Source organism: Haliotis rubra, unplaced genomic scaffold (genome assembly GCF_003918875.1).
Source record: "Haliotis rubra isolate DU_JTF1 unplaced genomic scaffold, ASM391887v1 Scf226, whole genome shotgun sequence".
Taxonomy (NCBI): domain Eukaryota; kingdom Metazoa; phylum Mollusca; class Gastropoda; order Lepetellida; family Haliotidae; genus Haliotis; species Haliotis rubra.
In genome coordinates this window covers 125,306-145,541 of record NW_025766292.1, presented here as the reverse complement: position 1 = coordinate 145,541, position 20,236 = coordinate 125,306, and the positions used below count along the sequence as shown (strand labels likewise).

The 20,236-nt window shown below is 43.2% G+C and overlaps 1 protein-coding gene across 1 annotated transcript in view; it reads left to right on the top strand.

Moving 5' to 3' along the window:
* Nucleotides 1-6,065: 6,065 nt before the first annotated feature.
* The window catches only part of LOC124277730 (dual 3',5'-cyclic-AMP and -GMP phosphodiesterase 11-like), a gene marked incomplete at its 3' end in the record, with an annotated part of 134,906 nt that continues 120,735 nt past the window's right edge, over nt 6,066-20,236 (top strand). The window contains exon 1 of the mRNA XM_046713456.1: nt 6,066-7,402. Within this exon, the coding sequence (XP_046569412.1) occupies nt 6,749-7,402 (654 nt within the window). The remainder of the gene's footprint in view (nt 7,403-20,236) is intronic.

Here is a 20,236-nt window from a genome sequence, read left to right as displayed (position 1 = left end):
TTTCATGTCCAACTCTAATTAACACAGTGAACGCTTTACGGTTTCTAGTGACAAGGTGTGCTGTACTGCCCCAAAGTAGTGTATTCACATGGAAACCATATAGAGACATCCGCATTTCAGTCACATAAAGCTGAATCAACTTCTTTTTCACCATGTTTTGTATTACATAGTAATTACATTTCTTACGTACGGATTCTCTCCGTCAACTTCTATAACTGAGTAAAAGTGGCATTGGTTTATATTCTTAACTATTGTTTCAACATGATCATATCAGTCGCAAAAGATTTGCAGATAGAGATACTAGAAGTGAGTGGCATCACCTTGGACGGCTCATTAAACGAGACACATACTCGCCCCCTAGTGAGCACATCTACACCTATCAAAAGCAGTGCCGTGAACGTGCGTTTTCATTTATCAGTTCATCATCTACCCTCTTCAGAAAAAGAAACGCATACGTAATTTGGAAAATATTGGACTCATGTAGCTGCGGCAAAAACAATACAAATATACTATTTCTTTCCAAGATGTCATCTTTGAGTTTCAGCGCCAAAACGTAGTTAAGTGTTTGAAGAAATATTCGCTAATACGTCACCAAGTAAACATGCAAAGCAAAATGCACGTGCAAGTGAGCGGAAAACCACGGGGTATCGATCATTATAAAAAGGTAAACGTTGTGTTTATTTTGTCATTTGTGTTTGCCTGGAAAAGAGGAAATCATCATGCCACGACTGCGTGCCGCCAATCGAAACATCGCCATTATAGGCCTCCTTGAAGCTGGGGAGTCGCTGCCTGCAAGTTGGCGGACATTTCAACGTTCATCATAGCACCATATCTCGCCTTTGGGATTGTTTCCTGCAGACCAATTCCGCTCAAGATCGCCCAAGAAGCGGCCGTCCAAGAGATACCACCCAAGCCCAGGACCGCTACATCCAGGTTGCTTTTTTACGTCACCGTCTTGCCACAGCTGTGGAGACTGCAAAACGCACCCATGGTTTGAGAAGAATTTCCGACCAAGCTGTCAGGAATCGATTGCGTGAAGTGGGAATTCGACCAAGAAGGCCAGTTGTCGCCCCTGTTCTGAGTAGGACTGCACGGTATTACCGGTATATCGCAGTACGCCTTTAAAACGATACGTATTGCAATGGTTTTGTTGTTGTTATCTTTATGGTTTAATTTCAAATCCATACTTTCCAGACTTTCATTCACGCTGACGTTTTCCATTGTAATTGATTGACAAAACAGCATACTTTACATACAATACATTTTATAAAAGAGAAAATACAATCCTTCAAAATCAAATCTAAATTCGAAATTTCTGTTATCACAACCATTAAGTTTATTTTTATGGCTTTAGCATGTAGAAAATAGGCTCTGCATGAACAATCAATGTCTTTTACTGTCAAACACTTAGGCTCCCAATAAGGAATACGGGTACAAGAATCACAATATATTGCAATCCAATTTATTTGCAAATACACAGACCTAGTTTTCAGATACTTCCATCGGCGCAGTCGCTTGCGGTGGTGCCGTAGAACCCTGAACTGGAACCTTAGAAACTGGAGTCCAGTCTGGTTCAGTGATGAATCGCGATTTCTTTTTCACCGGCGAGATGGAAGACAGCGTGTTTACCGTCGGAGAAATTAACGTTTTGCCCCTAATTGCATTCGGCAGGTCGACTGATTCGGTGAAGGCAGTGTCATAGTGTGGAGTGCAATATCTAGCACAAAAAGATCTGATTTAGTCAGATTTTCAGGGGAATCTGACAGCAAGTCGGTACATCAACGACGTCCTTGCACGTCACATGCTTCCAACAGAGGGACTTGTTCCAGCATGACAACGCTACTTCACCTACAGTACGCGTTATGGTCCGCTACCTTGCCTATTCTAACATCAATGTCTTGCCATGGTGCTCGATCACCAGATCTAAACCCGATAGAACACCTATCGGATGAACTCGATCGACGTGTACGTCAACGTCAAAATACGCCTCAGACACTTCCACAACTGGCCATCGCATTGCAGGAAGAGTGGGGAAGAACTCCGCAAGAGTGACTTCCTCGACTTATCCAGTCTGTGAAAAGACGGTGCCGAGCAGTAATTGCTGCCAATGGAGGCCAAAGTACTGACTTTGACGCCATCTTGTGGACTCAAGTAAACAGAAACAATAAAGGCTGCTGCTGTGTTAGCAAAATCTTTGTCTATATATAGACGTGTGCATTTTCACCGTTTTACCATTGAAATTACATGAAATAGCTTAAACAAACACGATGAATTCTTCTAAAAATGGCTTATGCGTTTTTATTTTGAAGAGTGTATCTTCGTCATCCTTTGATATTAAACTGAGTTTTTCAGGTACCTTAGAGACAACAATTTCTTTATCAGTTTCCTATGGCACATATTTTAATTTTTTTTGGTACTTATTTGAGTTTACCTGTAATGTCACCTAAACGTATTTTTACAATAATAGTTGTCTTCTCCGTGTGAATGCCATTACAGTGATATATCACCCCAATGAAGTCATGAAAATGTTCAGAACAGCAATAGCATTGATATGGTGACATTTCCGTCGTTTAAGAAGCACATCTGAAGAATAGAATACTTCATAGTTAGTGGTAATGCTGTATAGCAAATTAGATGACGAGTTTAGGCTGACCGTAAATCGTTCACCAACAGAAAATGACCAATTGTCTGGGTTCTTAAATCGTTCGAAAGCTCGAAAACGGTACAGCACTAAGCATTCAAATTTGGCACAAAAATAGTCCGATAATTACTTTTATTGTTGGTATCTTTTGGTTTTCGTATAGACAGCAATGATACCTAAACTTTGATATGTTTATGCATCTTTACGGAAAAAGTAGACGAAGCTAGACATTATTTTGCAGGCTTGTATACTACTCATCAAAAGTTTAGACTTACTTAAAGCACTAACTATATGTTATACATATTTATGTGTGGTTACATCGAAGATGAATTTCTCCACTAACTTTAGGGAACCAACTGCAAACCTTATGCAGATGAATTGCACGAGGATCATGCATTAAATTGCTAAAAGCATGTGCAAATATCGTGCATGTGAACAGCTGTGTTGTGGTGTACAATTTTGTAAAAAAAAATCGCAAATTTTCACTCAGTTTCATCATTTTTTTAACCCATGACAATAATCTTTTCAACGTTACGAATGTTTTACAATACATCAGTTCATGTGTAAACAGTATGGAAAATTTTGCAAAATCTAGTTTAGAAGAGTTGACTTAAAGGTCACATGCAACCAAAAAATCAAACATAATTAAAACACAATAATCACTTATTCATGACATATAATATACATTGCTGATTATGAAAAAACATATAAACAAAATTATAAGCATACAATCGCAAATCAAAAGTGCAACATTTGGTACTTGGGTTTACTTCCCTCAAAACAAAGCACCCGGGAGACCGAACCCAGTCAGAGCGGGTGGGTGTGCACTCAAGTGTACTCGGTAAGAAGAACGTGTAGTGAAATAGACAAATTAAATTATATAAACAGTTAAATCGGAAATCTACTGTCATAACATTTAAAAAGCTCGCGCCTGTGAAATATCAAGTAAAACATTAGAAAAATAGCTCACACCAAAGCCTTCACCGAGTATTCACCGGACAACCCATTTCCAAGCTGCCGGAACCTATTTCACTGCGCATGTGCTATGAGTGCAGCCCAGCCCAGCTGTTGAAACCACTTTCCCCCCAAGCGTTGGGGGAAAATTAGTGAATCGTTTGAACTCCGATTTCGCGCGGTTTTTTTCATCGCGTTATTTTTCAACTTTATAAGTTGAATTTGCATTTTTTATGATTTGTTTCGGTAAGTCCATACCGAAAGGTATCAGAATCCGCAAAGTTGTGTTTTACGTTGCATGTGACCTTTTTAAGTAAGTGGCTACATTTACACTAGTGAGTCTAAACTTTTGATGGGGAGTATATAATGACGGAATGGAAATACAGTGGACTCTGTCAATACCGGCCTCTCTTAACACCGGCACTCTGTCTACATCGGCACAAAGTTTCAGTCCCGGCAGAAATGCACGTTATTATCATTTAGAAACTTCTGTAAACATCGGCATCTGTCTATTCAGGATATCGGCATTGTTTTTCAGTCCCAACGAACAAGTTGTTATGAAAACGAATCTGTAAAAACCGGCACATGAAAGACGGCGTAACCCTTTGATGCAATTAGGTCCAAATGATGTAACAACACAATTCGCTGTGACTCCCGAGATTATTCAGAAACGGGAAGTGTTAATCAGTATCTTGTTAATCAGTGAGTGGTACGTAACACTTACCCAGAGTAATTAATACATGTAGTGGGCAGTTTGACTGTATAAACAAGCAAGTGTTTACATTTTGTTGATTCGCGGGTATTGACTTCCGAGATTATTCAGAAACGAGAAGTGTCAATCAGTTTCTTGTTAATTAGTGAGTGGCACGTGTCACTTACATAGAGGCGAATCGTTTGATGGCGGGTATCGTTCGAAAGCTCTGAACATCAACAATATCACTGTACTCTTGCCGAGAGTATTTTCACATTTGTAAGAAGCGATTTTATTGGATAAAGATTGGTTTCTAACGACGCTTTTCACTACACTCTGCTTATAAGGGTCGTGATTGGTCAAAATCAGACACGTGACCTAAGCAGCCAATCATATTATGGAAATGGATACCTTCTTCGTAAACGAAAACTTTTAGATTAAGACGAAAGTTTTGGGTAAAATAATGCTATTCTGAACATATTAAGAAAGACATCGCTACCTATACGTAAATTATGGAACGTATTGGACATATCGTGCTAGGTTATGGCCTATGACAAAAATGCTTCATGCATATATTTTCACATTAAGCATCGTGTGCGGGCGTCAAGACGGAGGCGGTGAAAGCCGAGATGTAACTTGTCAGTGACTTGACTTACATTGCATGATCGCACAAAAGTATGGAAATAGTAATTTTATATGTACGTTTGACAACTTTTATGAATGTTATTGTTGATTTCAATTTATTTAATGATTTCCTCGATGTTTGAAACATCGTTACTTTGCTCTTTGACAATGCTATTGTAGACCCGCTGCCGAAGCATAAACAAGAATCGTTGTTTTCAATAACATTGCGAAAAATAGTTTATAATTTTAATTCTGCCGATAATATATGATCAGTTGAAATTTAATAAGAGATTTCAGACATTTTTATTTGATTTAAACAACATGAATGTGCATTCAGACACTGCCTTGTTTCTTATTCAAACATCTTGTTAATGCTAAAGTGACAGTACGACAGCGAACTTCCGTGTGCGCAGGCGTCATAAGCGAACCTAGCTAAACCGGCACTCTGTCAAAACCGGCATTTTTATTTGGTCCCGACTGATGCCGGTATTGACAGAGTACACTGTATAGTTTCTTCTACGACTTCAGTAATATTTTTTTTTTACCAAATTGAGGTTGAAAGTACTGGATAAAAAGTAAAGACATACAGCGTGATCACGGGAGACAACTCGTATTGAACTCGTAACTGTCAATATCGCCGGTGATAATGCAATGTTTAATAAATGATATCATTTTTTATGTTTTTTTCACAAATACACCCTATATATGATCGAAAGTATTGTAACGACTATGAATGTTTATATTATTCATATTAAATTTCAATACAATATTATGCCCGAGACAATTTATGGTATTATTATGCCTAATGTTATATTCAGTTCTAGCGACCATCGCGTTGTCATTCCCAGTCAGCGTCAGCTGGATGTCACACCTGTTGTATTGACACCTGTGTTTGAAGGGTATCGGTGTACCTTTCAAAATGATTATCAAATTGGGTATAAAACGAGATGATTTCATACTATGCAGCGTGGCGGTGGTGAACCCCAGCTCGTTAAGACGCGCCGTGTTTCCATACAGCCTGTCAGCTAAGGCGAGCGATCACCATGTGAAACCAACATGAGCTTCCTTGCAACCAGTGTTTGTACCATGTGACTGCGTCTTTTCCAATGGCGTTATTCGTAACGAATCTCGGCGAAGTAGGCCAACCAACCGCGATTGTCGTATCAAGGTAAAATGTGTAAGTTTTGCTAACGCTGGCCTCCACGCCAGAACTGACAAAAAGTTTACCTTGTTCGCGGGAGATGATAACGTGGGCGGGGCACCTCTTGTGTGCTAGTGCTTATTAAGTTGGATTTACCTTATTAGCGCGCCCACAAGCCATTCAGAGGGTGGCGTTAGGCTCACATTGAGAGATGGATTGTTATTACGGTGAAGTGCCGTTGGTTATCGGCTAAGAAACAGCGCTTAGTTGACGAGGGGTGCAAGCGAGCTCCCCTTTCCCAGTTATGCCTGTTGGGGGTGTGAAGCGGCTAGTTACCATTCCTTGCAAGCAACTCTCCATGGCTTGGTTCTTCCGCCTGCAGATCGAAGGCGGTTTGTAATGTCGACTGACGTGCATGTAGCAACAACAAACATTTGTAATTGACGATCGATTGAAAGCGACTGCTTCATTACCTATTCAAATATACACATCACTGTAGCAGCTAAGCTGTCACTCGCAAGAAAGCCAAACTGGATTCAAACCGTGAAAACTCACAATCAGCCAGCCGTGTGTGCCCTACCCGCTCTGCAGTATGGACCAAACGGGGGGCGAGTAGAGGTGGTAGCATGGCCACCACCAGGGGGAGGGGGAGGCAGAGGGGGGCCTGTCTCCCGAAAACAGAGAGGAATACGAACGTATGGAAAAGTGGATGGACGAACACACAGAGTTTGTACATGACTATTTTTCACGGAAAGCGAAGCGCAGCATGGTTGACGGGTGGCTGATTGCTCATTCCATCGCCCATAGCGGACTCCACCTGCAGTCGGACAGTCTCAGTTCGTCCAGTGGATCCAACTCCAAACCAAGTTCAGGTGCTAATACCCCAGTGAGAAAAATCTCAGCTCAGGAATTTGACAAGGGGGGCATCCTGAAGCCGATCATATCGACTGTTGATGGGACCCCTACTTTCCTTGGCCCGTCCTCATTGACGGGGTCATGGCAGGGGAAAACCCGGAAATCTATGAGTGAACTAAAAGCTCTTGACGAGAAAGAGCTCATGTATGAGTTGGTCATTGACATTTGTAATGATTTAGACGTTACAAGTTTGTGCTATAAGATTCTTCTTAACGTCTGCATTTTGCTAAATGCCGACAGGTGCTCGTTGTTTCTGGTTCAGGGAAAGGGCACCAACGAAAAGTGGTTGGTATCAAAACTGTTTGATGTGAGTAGCGACTCAACGTACGAGGAAATATGTGAGAGACAGGAAGAGATTCGCATCCCGTGGGGTACGGGCATCATCGGCTATGTGGGTTTGACGGGCGAGGTTGTCAACATCCCCGACGCCTATGAGGTAAGTGGGCAGATTTAATTAGAACATTATCTACAGCAAACACAGCGGGAGGAAGCCTGCAAATGTGACATCAATATGAGGCAGTAATCTGGCTAATTATAGTTAAAGCGATCTGTGATACACTCGCCACTGTCCACCGTGGGCAGTGTCTCCTCCAGATTGCATTGCCAGGTTGTTGGTGTAATCTGTGTGTGAAACAATGTAATTGTGTTAGCCTAGGAAGTTTCCCCAGGAATACTCTAGATATTTACAATTTAATGCAACCATCGTTTTTTGTGGTATTTAATGTCATGCAACAATTTGCATGTAGTACATGTTGTTCATGTATGTATCTTTAAGCAAAATGACAACTGACAAGAGAGAAGACAAACTGGCATTAGCATGACTGAGCAAGGCTTTTCCAGTTAGACAGCGTGAAAGGGCAATTTTATTTTTCTACACGTGACGTCTATATATGTCTCCACTTTTGTCCAGGTTCAGGAGCTCAGTAATATTTGTAATTCCGCAATTCTCTAGTTCAAATTGCTTACTACTACATGAGAATTGTGTTGATATGGTATATGGGAAAGGTTTTTCTTGTGTGTTCCAACATATTTTTCCCAAGCCAACGCTACTCAATGTTTGGCAACCTTTCTAGAAAACATAGTGACAAACTACCATCAGGTTTCCATATGTGCAACCACTGTTTGTTACGTTGTGACTGTTCAGGGTTGTGGAAGGGCTAACCATACAGGTCTCACTGTGTTACTACACGAGCAAGTAGAACTTTGTACTTGACTTATTTGACTACAGATATAATAAATGAACTCAAAATGAACTTGGTGCTTTGCACAACTGAACATGTGTGCAGTAAAAGGTATGTGTTTCTACAGTACAGCGGGTAATCCTTTCACTGTGAACCTACCTACTGCTTAACAGTGTTGGCTTACTAATACATTGCTGTTGTTATTTGCCTATGTTAGGCCTGATAATCAAATGTCAAAGGTGTTCCAGTGTTTCCATGACACTGTTGTCCAAATGGTTATACATATTATCAGTGCCAGGGACGTACCAAGCCCAGCAATGAAGCTGAGCGATTCATTTACCTACTGATCAAGTAGATGTAATTTATTTTTTGTAGTCTTCATGTAGACAATTTGAATTAAATGTTTATGGTATGAGTGTGTACCACATGACTTTCCTCAGGATACCAAATGTATCAAGATTCAGTAAGTTTCCACTTTAATGCACAAATAGTGAATGTGTTCACGTTTCAGTCCAAGATGATGATAGAATATCCTGTACTAATTGGACATGAGCCACAATCAGAAAATGAAATGAGCATTCAGTTCTTTATGGATAGTGAAGACAAAAAGATTCAAATTTAACAGATCTAAAATAATTCAGCTGTTGAATCCCATGGTGAAAATGAATGATATGTCCTCGGTAAGACCATGAAGGACGGAGGTTTCTCCAGGGAGGCTGACACAGATACATTACTTTGTATGTATTGATGTGTAACATGAAAGGGATCCTGAAATGCCCTGTTTTATTCATGTTTTCATTGTGTACCATCTGCCACACACAACAAGTGTGACCACTGGTGTGAGTATTGCCATGGTCAACACAGGACACTGGATTCATTCCCTGTGTCCTACAGGGCCAGTCTCGGTGTCAGCACCAGCTGGAATACACGGGATCAGTTTCCTGAGGATATGAACAAATGATTGACAAGGATGGAATTTATCTGGAGTTTGATCACTGACATTCACAAAGACACAAGTGTAATGATACTGAATGTTGACTGTGACGTGTTTACATTGAGACCATGTGTCTATAGCAGCTTTTCACTTCCATGTATGTTGTGTGGTAGTACAATCCCACCTAGTTTGAATACACAATATGTTGATCACATATCTTAGTTCATTCAAGTGGAACTCAGTGCTCCATTTTGTGTGAGCAGTGTTTCCCTGCTACACTGTGCTGGTATTGTCCATGGCTGTCTCTACACACATCAGAGGGAGGGGACACCAGGTAGTAATACAGTCCTACCTAGTTCCAAGCTTGAGGTGTTCCTGTACCTTTTCCCCTTTGCTCCAGATGAAATTGTATGGAAAGGAGCCACTTTTGTAAAGGGAAACCCACCTAGCAGTGACTGAAACCAGTTTTTGTATGTGCACCCTGATATGACTACAACTGTTAGATAACATTATATAGATCAGACAGGAAGAAATAACATTATATAGGTATGTCTGTCTATCAGACAGGAAGAAATAACATTATATAGGTATGTCTGTCTATCAGATAGGAAGAAATAACATTATATAGGTATGTCTGTCTATCAGACAGGAAGAAATAACTCTCCAAACTCTCAACCGTGTTCATATAACTCACATTTGCCCGAGACACAGATATTTAACTTTAATGTCCTTATTATTGATGCCCATATGTGTGTTATTTTCACACATTGGAATTCTCCACAAACGTGTTGTGAGTGTTAGTACCAGAAGAAAGGCACTAGCATGTTTTGACATAGGAAGAACACAGTGGGCCATGCCTGTACATAATGAACACTTTGGCAGTGAGTTTTGCTGTGTTATTTATATAGCCCGTTGTGAAGGCTGAAAACAAAATACAAAGCCACACAGCTCTGAAAGGATGTCAACTTGTGCCAGCTTGTGTGCATTAGCATAATAATGGAAATAGAAGAATTATTGCTAAGGTCACTGAAACAGAATTTCCACGAATCTGATTTGACAGTGGAAGATGGCTTTAAGAATCATGTTACCACACATCGCCTGTCAATTGGATTCCCATTAGCTTGTGCCATACATTTGGAATACTAGCTATCAGCAGATCTTGGTTTCAATCTGGCTCACACAGCTGTATCAGGGCATGTCAGTTGACTGAGTATACCAACAGCATCAGGGCCTGTCAGTTGTACCAGCACCGGCAGGGCATGTCACTTGTACCAGCAGTGTCAGGGCAAGTGAGTTGTACCAGCGTCAGGGCATGTCACTTGTACCAACAGTGTCAGGGCAAGTCAGTTGTACCAACAGTGTCAGGGCAAGTGAGTTGTACCAGCACCGGCAGGGCATGTCAGTTGTACCAACAGTGTCAGGGCCTGTCAGTTGTACCAACAGTGTCAGGGCAAGTCAGTTGTACCAACAGTGTCAGGGCAAGTCAGTTGTACCAACAGTGTCAGGGCTAGTCTGTTGTACCAACAGCATCAGGGCATGTCACTTGTACCAACAGCGTCATGGCAAGTCAGTTGTACCAACAGCGTCAGGGCAAGTGAGTTGTACCAACAGCGTCAGGGCAAGTCAGTTGTACCAACAGTGTCAGGGCTAGTCAGTTGTACCAGCACCGGCAGGGCATGTCACTTGTACCAACAGTGTCAGGGCCTGTCAGTTGTACCAACAGTGTCAGGGCATGTCACTTGTACCAACAGCGTCAGGGCAAGTCAGTTGTACCAGCACCGGCAGGGCAAGTGAGTTGTACCAGCAGTGTCAGGGCAAGTAAGTTGTACCAGCACTGGCAGGGCAAGTCAGTTGTACCAACAGTGTCAGGGCAAGTGAGTTGTACCAGCGTCAGGGCATGTCACTTGTACCAACAGCGTCAGGGCAAGTGAGTTGTACCAGCAGTGTCAGGGCAAGTGAGTTGTACCAGCGTCAGGGCAAGTGAGTTGTACCAGCACCGTCAGGGCAAGTCAGTTGTACCAGCACCGGCAGGGCATGTCAGTTGTACCAGCACCGTCAGGGCAAGTGAGTTGTACCAGCGTCAGGGCATGTCACTTGTACCAACAGTGTCAGGGCAAGTCAGTTGTACCAGCAGTGTCAGGGCATGTTACTTGTACCAACAGTGTCAGGGCAAGTGAGTTGTACCAGCGTCAGGGCATGTCAGTTGTACCAACAGCGTCAGGGCATGTCAGTTGTACCAACAGTGTCAGGGCATGTCACTTGTACCAACAGCGCCAGGGCAAGTCAGTTGTACCAGCGTCAGGGCATGTCAGTTGTACCAACAGCGTCAGGGCAAGTCAGTTGTACCAGCAGTGTCAGGGCCTGTCACTTGTACCAACAGCGTCAGGGCAAGTGAGTTGTACCAACAGTGTCAGGGCAAGTCAGTTGTACCAACAGTGTCAGGGCAAGTCAGTTGTACGAGCAGTGTCAGGGCCTGTCACTTGTACCAACAGCGTCAGGGCAAGTCAGTTGTACCAGCAGTGTCAGGGCCTGTCAGTTGTACCAGCAGTGTCAGGGCCTGTCACTTGTACCAGCAGCGTCAGGTCAAGTCAGTTGTACCAGCAGCGTCAGGGCAAGTCAGTTGTACCAGCAGTGTCAGGGCCTGTCACTTGTACCAGCAGCGTCAGGTCAAGTCAGTTGTACCAGCAGCGTCAGGGCAAGTCAGTTGTACCAGCGTCAGGGCATGTCACTTGTACCAACAGCGTCAGGGCAAGTCAGTTGTACCAGCAGTGTCAGGGCTAGTCAGTTGTACCAGCACCGTCAGGGCAAGTCAGTTGTACCAGCACCGTCAGGGCATGTCAGTTGTACCAGCACCGTCAGGGCAAGTGAGTTGTACCAGCGTCAGGGCATGTCACTTGTACCAACAGTGTCAGGGCAAGTCAGTTGTACCAGCAGTGTCAGGGCATGTTACTTGTACCAACAGTGTCAGGGCAAGTGAGTTGTACCAGCGTCAGGGCATGTCAGTTGTACCAACAGCATCAGGGCAAGTCAATTGTACCAACAGTGTCAGGGCATGTCACTTGTACCAACAGCGCCAGGGCAAGTCAGTTGTACCAGCGTCAGGGCATGTCAGTTGTACCAACAGCGTCAGGGCAAGTCAGTTGTACCAGCAGTGTCAGGGCATGTCACTTGTACCAACAGCGTCAGGGCAAGTCAGTTGTACCAGCAGTGTCAGGGCCTGTCACTTGTACCAACAGCGTCAGGGCAAGTGAGTTGTACCAACAGTGTCAGGGCAAGTCAGTTGTACCAACAGTGTCAGGGCAAGTCAGTTGTACCAGCAGTGTCAGGGCCTGTCACTTGTACCAACAGCGTCAGGGCAAGTCAGTTGTACCAGCAGTGTCAGGGCCTGTCACTTGTACCAACAGCATCAGGGCAAGTCACTTGTACCAACAGCGTCAGGGCAAGTCAGTTGTACCAACAGCGTCAGGGCAAGTCAGTTGTACCAGCAGTGTCAGGGCCTGTCACTTGTACCAGCAGCGTCAGGTCAAGTCAGTTGTACCAGCAGCGTCAGGGCAAGTCAGTTGTACCAGCGTCAGGGCATGTCACTTGTACCAACAGCGTCAGGGCAAGTCAGTTGTACCAGCAGTGTCAGGGCTAGTCAGTTGTACCAGCAGCGTCAGGGCATGTCAGTTGTACCAACAGCGTCAGGGCATGTCAGTTGTACCAGCAGCGTCAGGGCATGTCAGTTGTACCAGCAGCGTCAGGGCATGTCTGTTGTACCAACAGCGTCAGGGCATGTCAGTTGTACCAACAGCGTCAGGGCATGTCAGTTGTACCAGCAGCGTCAGGGCATGTCAGTTGTACCAACAGCGTCAGGGCATGTCAGTTGTACCAACAGCGTCAGGGCATGTCAGTTGTACCAGCAGCGTCAGGGCATGTCAGTTGTACCAGCAGCGTCAGGGCATGTCTGTTGTACCAGCGTCAGGGCATGTCAGTTGTACCAACAGCGTCAGGGCATGTCAGTTGTACCAACAGCGTCAGGGCATGTCAGTTGTACCAACAGCGTCAGGGCATGTCAGTTGTACCAACAGTGTCAGGGCATGTCAGTTGTACCAACAGCGTCAGGGCATGTCAGTTGTACCAACAGCGTCAGGGCTAGTCAGTTGTACCAGCAGTGGAATATGCAGAATAACTCCATGCAGTTCTCCCCTGCCCCTGATGGTATTAAGGACATACACCAATCAGTCGTTCCTAGCATTTGTTGAGTCCGGTGTAATTATTCAATCCAGACAAACATATATTGACATAGGAATATATAATTTCTGGTAAAAAATAGTTTCATCTGATCATTGCACCAAAATTCTTTGAAGATCTAATTTGGTACTTTTTTAAAAATAGAATCACAGGTAAATGTGTGCTGATCGTTAGTTTATGGCTTAGTTCATGAGAACGTACACTGAAGAAAGGCACAACATCATTGTTCATGGAACTAACAAAATTCTGTAGCTGTGTGAATACATTTTAGATGAGCCTTGTTTCCAGTCAGTGGAGCCTGTTCTATTCTTATTGAAATGGACTGTATGGAACAGGATCAGTTGTCAGGATTTTGCATCTGTTGGTACCTGTTGTTCTATAACAGTCCACAGAGATTAATCAACCTTCACTGAATGTCACAATTCAGAATGACGCTCAATCCTAGCGTGTGGTGCTACTGTGTATAATGTGTTGGATGTGTTTGGGTGTTACGTTTTACAGACATCCTGCAAAGGATGGTTGGTGTCAACACTTATGTTTTCTTTCTAATTCTTGGTATTAACACTCATATTTCATAATCTCCTACATATTTTAAGAGTATATTTTTATAAATAATGGATTCCAGTGCATATCCTGTGCATGAAAGAAGTTAAGATTGTGTATAGTTGTATTGATCAGTAATGATCACTTGTTTATCCCCCATCCCGTAACTTGATGATTAATGCATCACAAGATGAGATATCTGTGAGTTGTGTACAACATATGTTGTAGTATTGTGGATAGGTGACACTGCTGTGTCAGTAGGGGTGCTGAAGAATGGATGGTTGGAGTCTAGATATATACACTTTACCATAGGGATACGATCATGCTGAGAGCTACAATACTGTACGCCATACAGCATGTTTAATAGTGTCAGGTGGACATAATATGTACAACACATATTCATAACACACTAGTCCTGCAAAACAAAAAGTTACCATGCTTCAGCCTTTCACTTCTACTTTAGCCATACTGAAATTCAGTGATAATGTTCATTGGTGCTGGTATTGGATTATTCTAGCTCCAGTACCTGCATTCACTCACAGATGGGACTTCCTTCTCCCAGAATGTGATTTAAGGTAAACACTTTAGCCACAGTGTGATTCCATTTGGCTTGAGACTTCTCTAACATATGCCTGTCTTGTGTTTGGCTGTTATCTGTACAGGCTATCTGCACCTCTCTCAAGTTCTAGAGAAATTGCTATTGAATAAACACTGACGGTATCGCCATTATACCATGCCAGGTAGTTGAGCAAAACGAAGCTTTCCATGTGTGGATATTCTATTTGTTCTCCTTCAGTGTAGAACAGGATAGTGATATTGATGCATAACATTTCCTGCACTAGACACAGTTGGTATAATGTACTGATAGAGGCCTGGGTAGGGCTGTTCACATCTCCCTGCCCTAGACACAGCTAGTATGTACTGATAGAGGCCTGGGTAGGGCTGTTCACATCTCCTGCACTAGACACAGCTAGTATGTACTGATAGAGGCCTGGGTGGGGGCTGTTCACATCTCCTCTCTCCCCTGCCCTAGACACAGCTAGTATGTACTGATGGGAGGCCTGGGTAGGGCTGCCTGCACTAGGCTAGTATGTACTGATAGAGGCCTGGCTAGGGCTGTTCACATCTCCCTGCACTAGACACAGCTAGTATGTACTGATAGAGGCCTGGGTAGGGCTGTTCACATCTCCCTGCCCTAGACACAGCTAGTATGTACTGATAGAGGCCTGGGTAGGGCTGTTCACATCTCCCTGCACTAGACACAGCTAGTATACATGTACTGATAGAGGCCTGGGTAGGGCTGTTCACATCTCCCCTGCCTAGACACAGTTAGATACTGATAGAGGCCTGGGTAGGGCTGTTCACATCTCCCTGCCCTAGACACAGTTAGTATGTACTGATAGAGGCCTGGGTAGGGCTGTTCACATCTCCCTGCCCTAGACACAGTTAGTATGTACTGATAGAGGCCTGGGTAGGGCTGTTCACATCTCCCTGCCCTGACACAGTTAGTATGTACTAGACACAGGGCTGATAGAGGCCTGGCTGGGGCTCTCACATCTAGTATGTACTGATAGAGGCCTGGGTAGGGCTGTTCACATCTCCCTGCACTAGACACAGCTAGTATGTACTGATAGAGGCCTGGGTAGGGCTGTTCACATCTCCCTGCCCTAGACACAGCTAGTATGTACTGATAGAGGCCTGGCTCGGGCTGTTCACATCTCCCTGCCCTAGACACAGTTAGTATGTACTGATAGAGGCCTGGGTAGGGCTGTTCACATCTCCCTGCCCTAGACACAGCACACTGATAGAGGCTTGGGTAGGGCTGTTCACATCTCCTGTACAGTTGATAGAGGCCTGGCTAGGGCTGTTCACATCTCCTGCCCTGCACAGTTAGACACAGCTAGTATGTACTGATAGAGGCCTGGGTAGGCTGCTGTTCACATCTCCCTGCACATCTCCCTGCCCTAGACACAGCTAGTATGTACTGATAGAGGCCAGGGTGGGGCTGTTCACATCTCCCTGCCCCTAGACACAGTTATACATGTACTGATAGAGGCTGGGGGTAGGGCTGTTCACATCTCCCTGCCCTAGACACAGTTAGTATGTACTGATAGAGGCTTGGGTAAGGCTGTTCACATCTCCCTGCCCTAGACACAGTTAGTATGTACTGATAGAGGCCAGGGTAGGGCTGTTCACATCTCCCTGCCCTAGACACAGTTAGTATGTACTGATAGAGGCTTGGGTAAGGCTGTTCACATCTCCCTGCCCTAGACACAGTTAGTATGTACTGATAGAGGCCAGGGTAGGGCTGTTCACATCTCCCTGCACTAGACACAGTTAGTATACATGTACTGATAGAGGCTTGGGTAAGGCTGTTCACATCTCCCTGCCCTAGACACAGTTAGTATGTACTGATAGAGGCCAGGGTAGGGCTGTTCACATCTCCCTGCTCTAGACACAGCTAGTATACATGTACTGATAGAGGCTTGGGTAAGGCTGTTCACATCTCTCCCTGCCCTAGACACAGCCTAGACACAGTTAGTATGTACTGATAGAGGCCTGGGTGGGGCTGTTCACATCTCCCTGCCCTAGACACACTAGTAGTTAGTATGTACTGATAGAGGCTTGGGTAGGGCTGTTCACATCTCCCTGCCCTAGACACAGTTAGTATACATGTACTGATAGAGGCCTGGGTAGGGCTGTTCACATCTCCCTGCCCTAGACACAGTTAGTATGTACTGATAGAGGCTTGGGTAGGGCTGTTCACATCTCCCTGCCCTAGACACAGTTAGTATGTACTGATAGAGGCCAGGGTAGGGCTGTTCACATCTCCCTGCACTAGACACAGTTAGTATACATGTACTGATAGAGGCTTGGGTAAGGCTGTTCACATCTCCCTGCCCTAGACACAGTTAGTATGTACTGATAGAGGCCAGGGTAGGGCTGTTCACATCTCCCTGCCCTAGACACAGGTAGTATGTACTGATAGAGGCTTGGGTAAGGCTGTTCACATCTGCCCCCTGCCCTAGACACACACAGCTAGTAGTATGTACTGATAGAGGCCTGGGTAGGGCTGTTCACATCTCCCTGCCCTAGACACAGTTAGTATGTAATGATAGAGGCCAGGGTAGGGCTGTTCACATCTCCCTGCACTAGACACAGCTAGTATACATGTACTGATAGAGGCCTGGGTAGGGCTGTTCACATCTCCCTGCCCTAGACACAGTTAGTATGTACTGATAGAGGCTTGGGTAAGGCTGTTCACATCTCCCTGCCCTAGACACAGTTAGTATGTACTGATAGAGGCCAGGGTAGGGCTGTTCACATCTCCCTGCACTAGACACAGCTAGTATACATGTACTGATAGAGGCTTGGGTAAGGCTGTTCACATCTCCCTGCCCTAGACACAGTTAGTATGTACTGATAGAGGCCTGGGTAGGGCTGTTCACATCTCTCTGCACTAGACACAGCTAGTATACATGTACTGATAGAGGCCTGGCTAGAGCTGTCCATAGTGGAACAATCATGCATGCGAATAGTGACACTAACAGTGATTAGTGATTAGAATGCCATCAGTAATCATTAACTCTTACTAGTGTGACACCAGAGGGCAGATGGAGACAGTATAGGTATCTTGTTCATCATACACACTAGGTAGGGCTGGGACGGGTAATCCAGATATCCGTGACAGATGGGTAATGAGTTTGACCCAGGTTTCCAGTCTCAATACCCAGACTCGTTATGATCATGTGACTAATAGATTAAACAATGTAATATGTTATTGTTTCTTGATTAGAAAGTTGTATTGTCTTTGAAGATTTAGAGATAATTTACAGTCTCCTGTTTTAAAAATAATACATGGTTAAGATACTGAAAAACGTGAAATTTTAGCCTCTGAGCTAAAGAATATGTTGCCATTTCTTACAAATTTGATGTCAAGAATTAACATATTGGGTATCAGGGTAGGATAGGGTGATAGGGGGTACCCGGGTGGAACATTTGGACCCGTCCAGCCCTATACACACTGATACTGACAGTGGATATGTGCATCAGCATCTATACATTCACATCTGCTATATTCCTGAAATATCTTCAGAGTTGCGAGATTCTGAGAAGTGACCATAACTAAAAACTACATCACACGAAAGGTAATCTTCTATGTGACCAAACGATAAAAACTAGTAGAGCGGTGTCAGGTATTACCGAACAGCTAACACCACATCCCGCCTAATTCCAACTGTGTTTCATCACACGTAACTATAATTAATACACACAACGAGCCTCTCAATGTGTAAAATGTGTATCATATTCACGTTTGAAGACAAGTTAATCCCGTCCAGTAAACCTGTTTCATGCAAATATTTGACACGATCTAATTTTCAGATTTTGCACTCTTGTCGGCTCTGCCGAACAGTCACGTCGGGCTATTCCGAACACTCTCGTCGGGCATTTCCGAACAATGACGTCGGGCATTTCCGAACACTCGTGTCAGGCTATTCCGAACAACAGCGCCGGCTGACGACCTCTATGACGTGTGTTTATGCTGAAGTGCGGTCATTTCGTACATATTATATACTCTGATGTCCAGCCTATTACTGAAATTTGTATAATTTAGTCCGTTCCAAAATATAGCTGGAATATTGTTGAGTGCAGCGTTGAACATCAAACAACCAACCAATATTTGAAACGTGGGCGAGTTTTCTTTTCACTCGACATTATGGATAAAAGGAATTCATGTAGATTAATTACAATTTCAGGAAGTGTTTGTTCCGAATAAGGAATAAACGTCACTATAGTGAAATTTTACAAAGAATGAAAAACAACAAGAAGGCGTACTGTTTATAGTGGTGTGTTCTTATCTTAATATTCAAAAGTGTCCTCACTCAATATATTGATATACCAGTTCCACGCCCTATAACGGTATTGTGTAATAGTGTAACCATAACTCATATATTATATTAGAGAATACGTGACGTTGCTAACAAGGCCAGATATGTTATTGTTTGATATGGTATCTCAACATCCAGATAATCATGATAACTTTCTCCGGTAACCATGCAGGTAAAACAAGTCACATTCAAATACTGCCATGAACGCATACATCATATGAAATAATACTTATGCAATTTACGCATATCAGGATGTCAAAAACACTTCATGTGGTTAAAAGTTATTTATCAGGTGTGGTGCTGAGCAGTTATATACCAGGTAACAACTCTTTCATATATGCGTATGGTGGAGGGATTTTCTTACTCTCTGTGGTACAAAGTTGTCATGAACGATTCACCACGTGACAGTTCCATCTACAACTTTCAAAGACACTGGTTATAGCCACCAGCAACCAAAGCTAGGCCACCTCACTGGGGATCATGGGGACTTACGGTACCTCAGCTTCCTGCACATACCCCAGTAGGATTTAAGTCGTCACTTTAGCTACTGGTGGTTGTGGACAATATTAGCCTATCTAAAGAAAGATCAAGAGTTTTTATGAAAGTTAAAGGTTGGTTGGAATTACCAGTAGACAATAATGCACAACCTTTGGGGTAAACAATCACCAGTTATTGACAAATACAAAAATCCTTTGAGTACTGATCTTAACCTGATTAAGAATTCTTGATAGGCATTGATCAATACACTTTACTGAAACGTGAAACATATGTGAAAGGGCAATATGAAAGAACCACAAGCTATAAATCACACCACACCGGGTCTCCTTAAAGAAATATTGGTCCATTTAGCCAGGTAACATGTTAACCATGAAAACACATGTGATTCCACTTACGTGTAATTTAACGATGTCAATTCAGTAATTTGATAGACAGTAGACCTAAACACAAATGAAATATTCCTTCATTTTTGTTCAAAATATAGCAATTTGAAGGTAAACATTCACTATTAAAATATTCAGTAGAAAATACACTCAAACAGAAAGTCCATGAAAAAGAGTGCTGTATTGATTATTAACAGTATGCTGTATCCAGATCAAAAAGAAATAAAGTGATAAAAAAAATAAATTTATTAACAGTATCACTTGACTGATGTTTTGTTCAAAATGCAGTTCTTATATTTACTTGTAAATCATTGTGTCCCAGTGTGTATCTACATATCAGGGTTTTTTTCAAATATGGATCACTTATCTTTATTTAATAATCTTTATTTTATTGATTTGATATATGTCTGGTCGCTTTCTCATTGAAACATTATTTCAGTGAATGTATATTATGGAGAAAACTGAACTGTTTGTGTGCAAAGAGACTTGATCACATCAGGGCATTAATTCCCACAGTGTCTGTGACACTTTATATTATTTCACGTCTGAATACAAGATATGGGGCATACGGAAGATGAGGATGCAGAAAAAATACTGGAAGCCTTACTC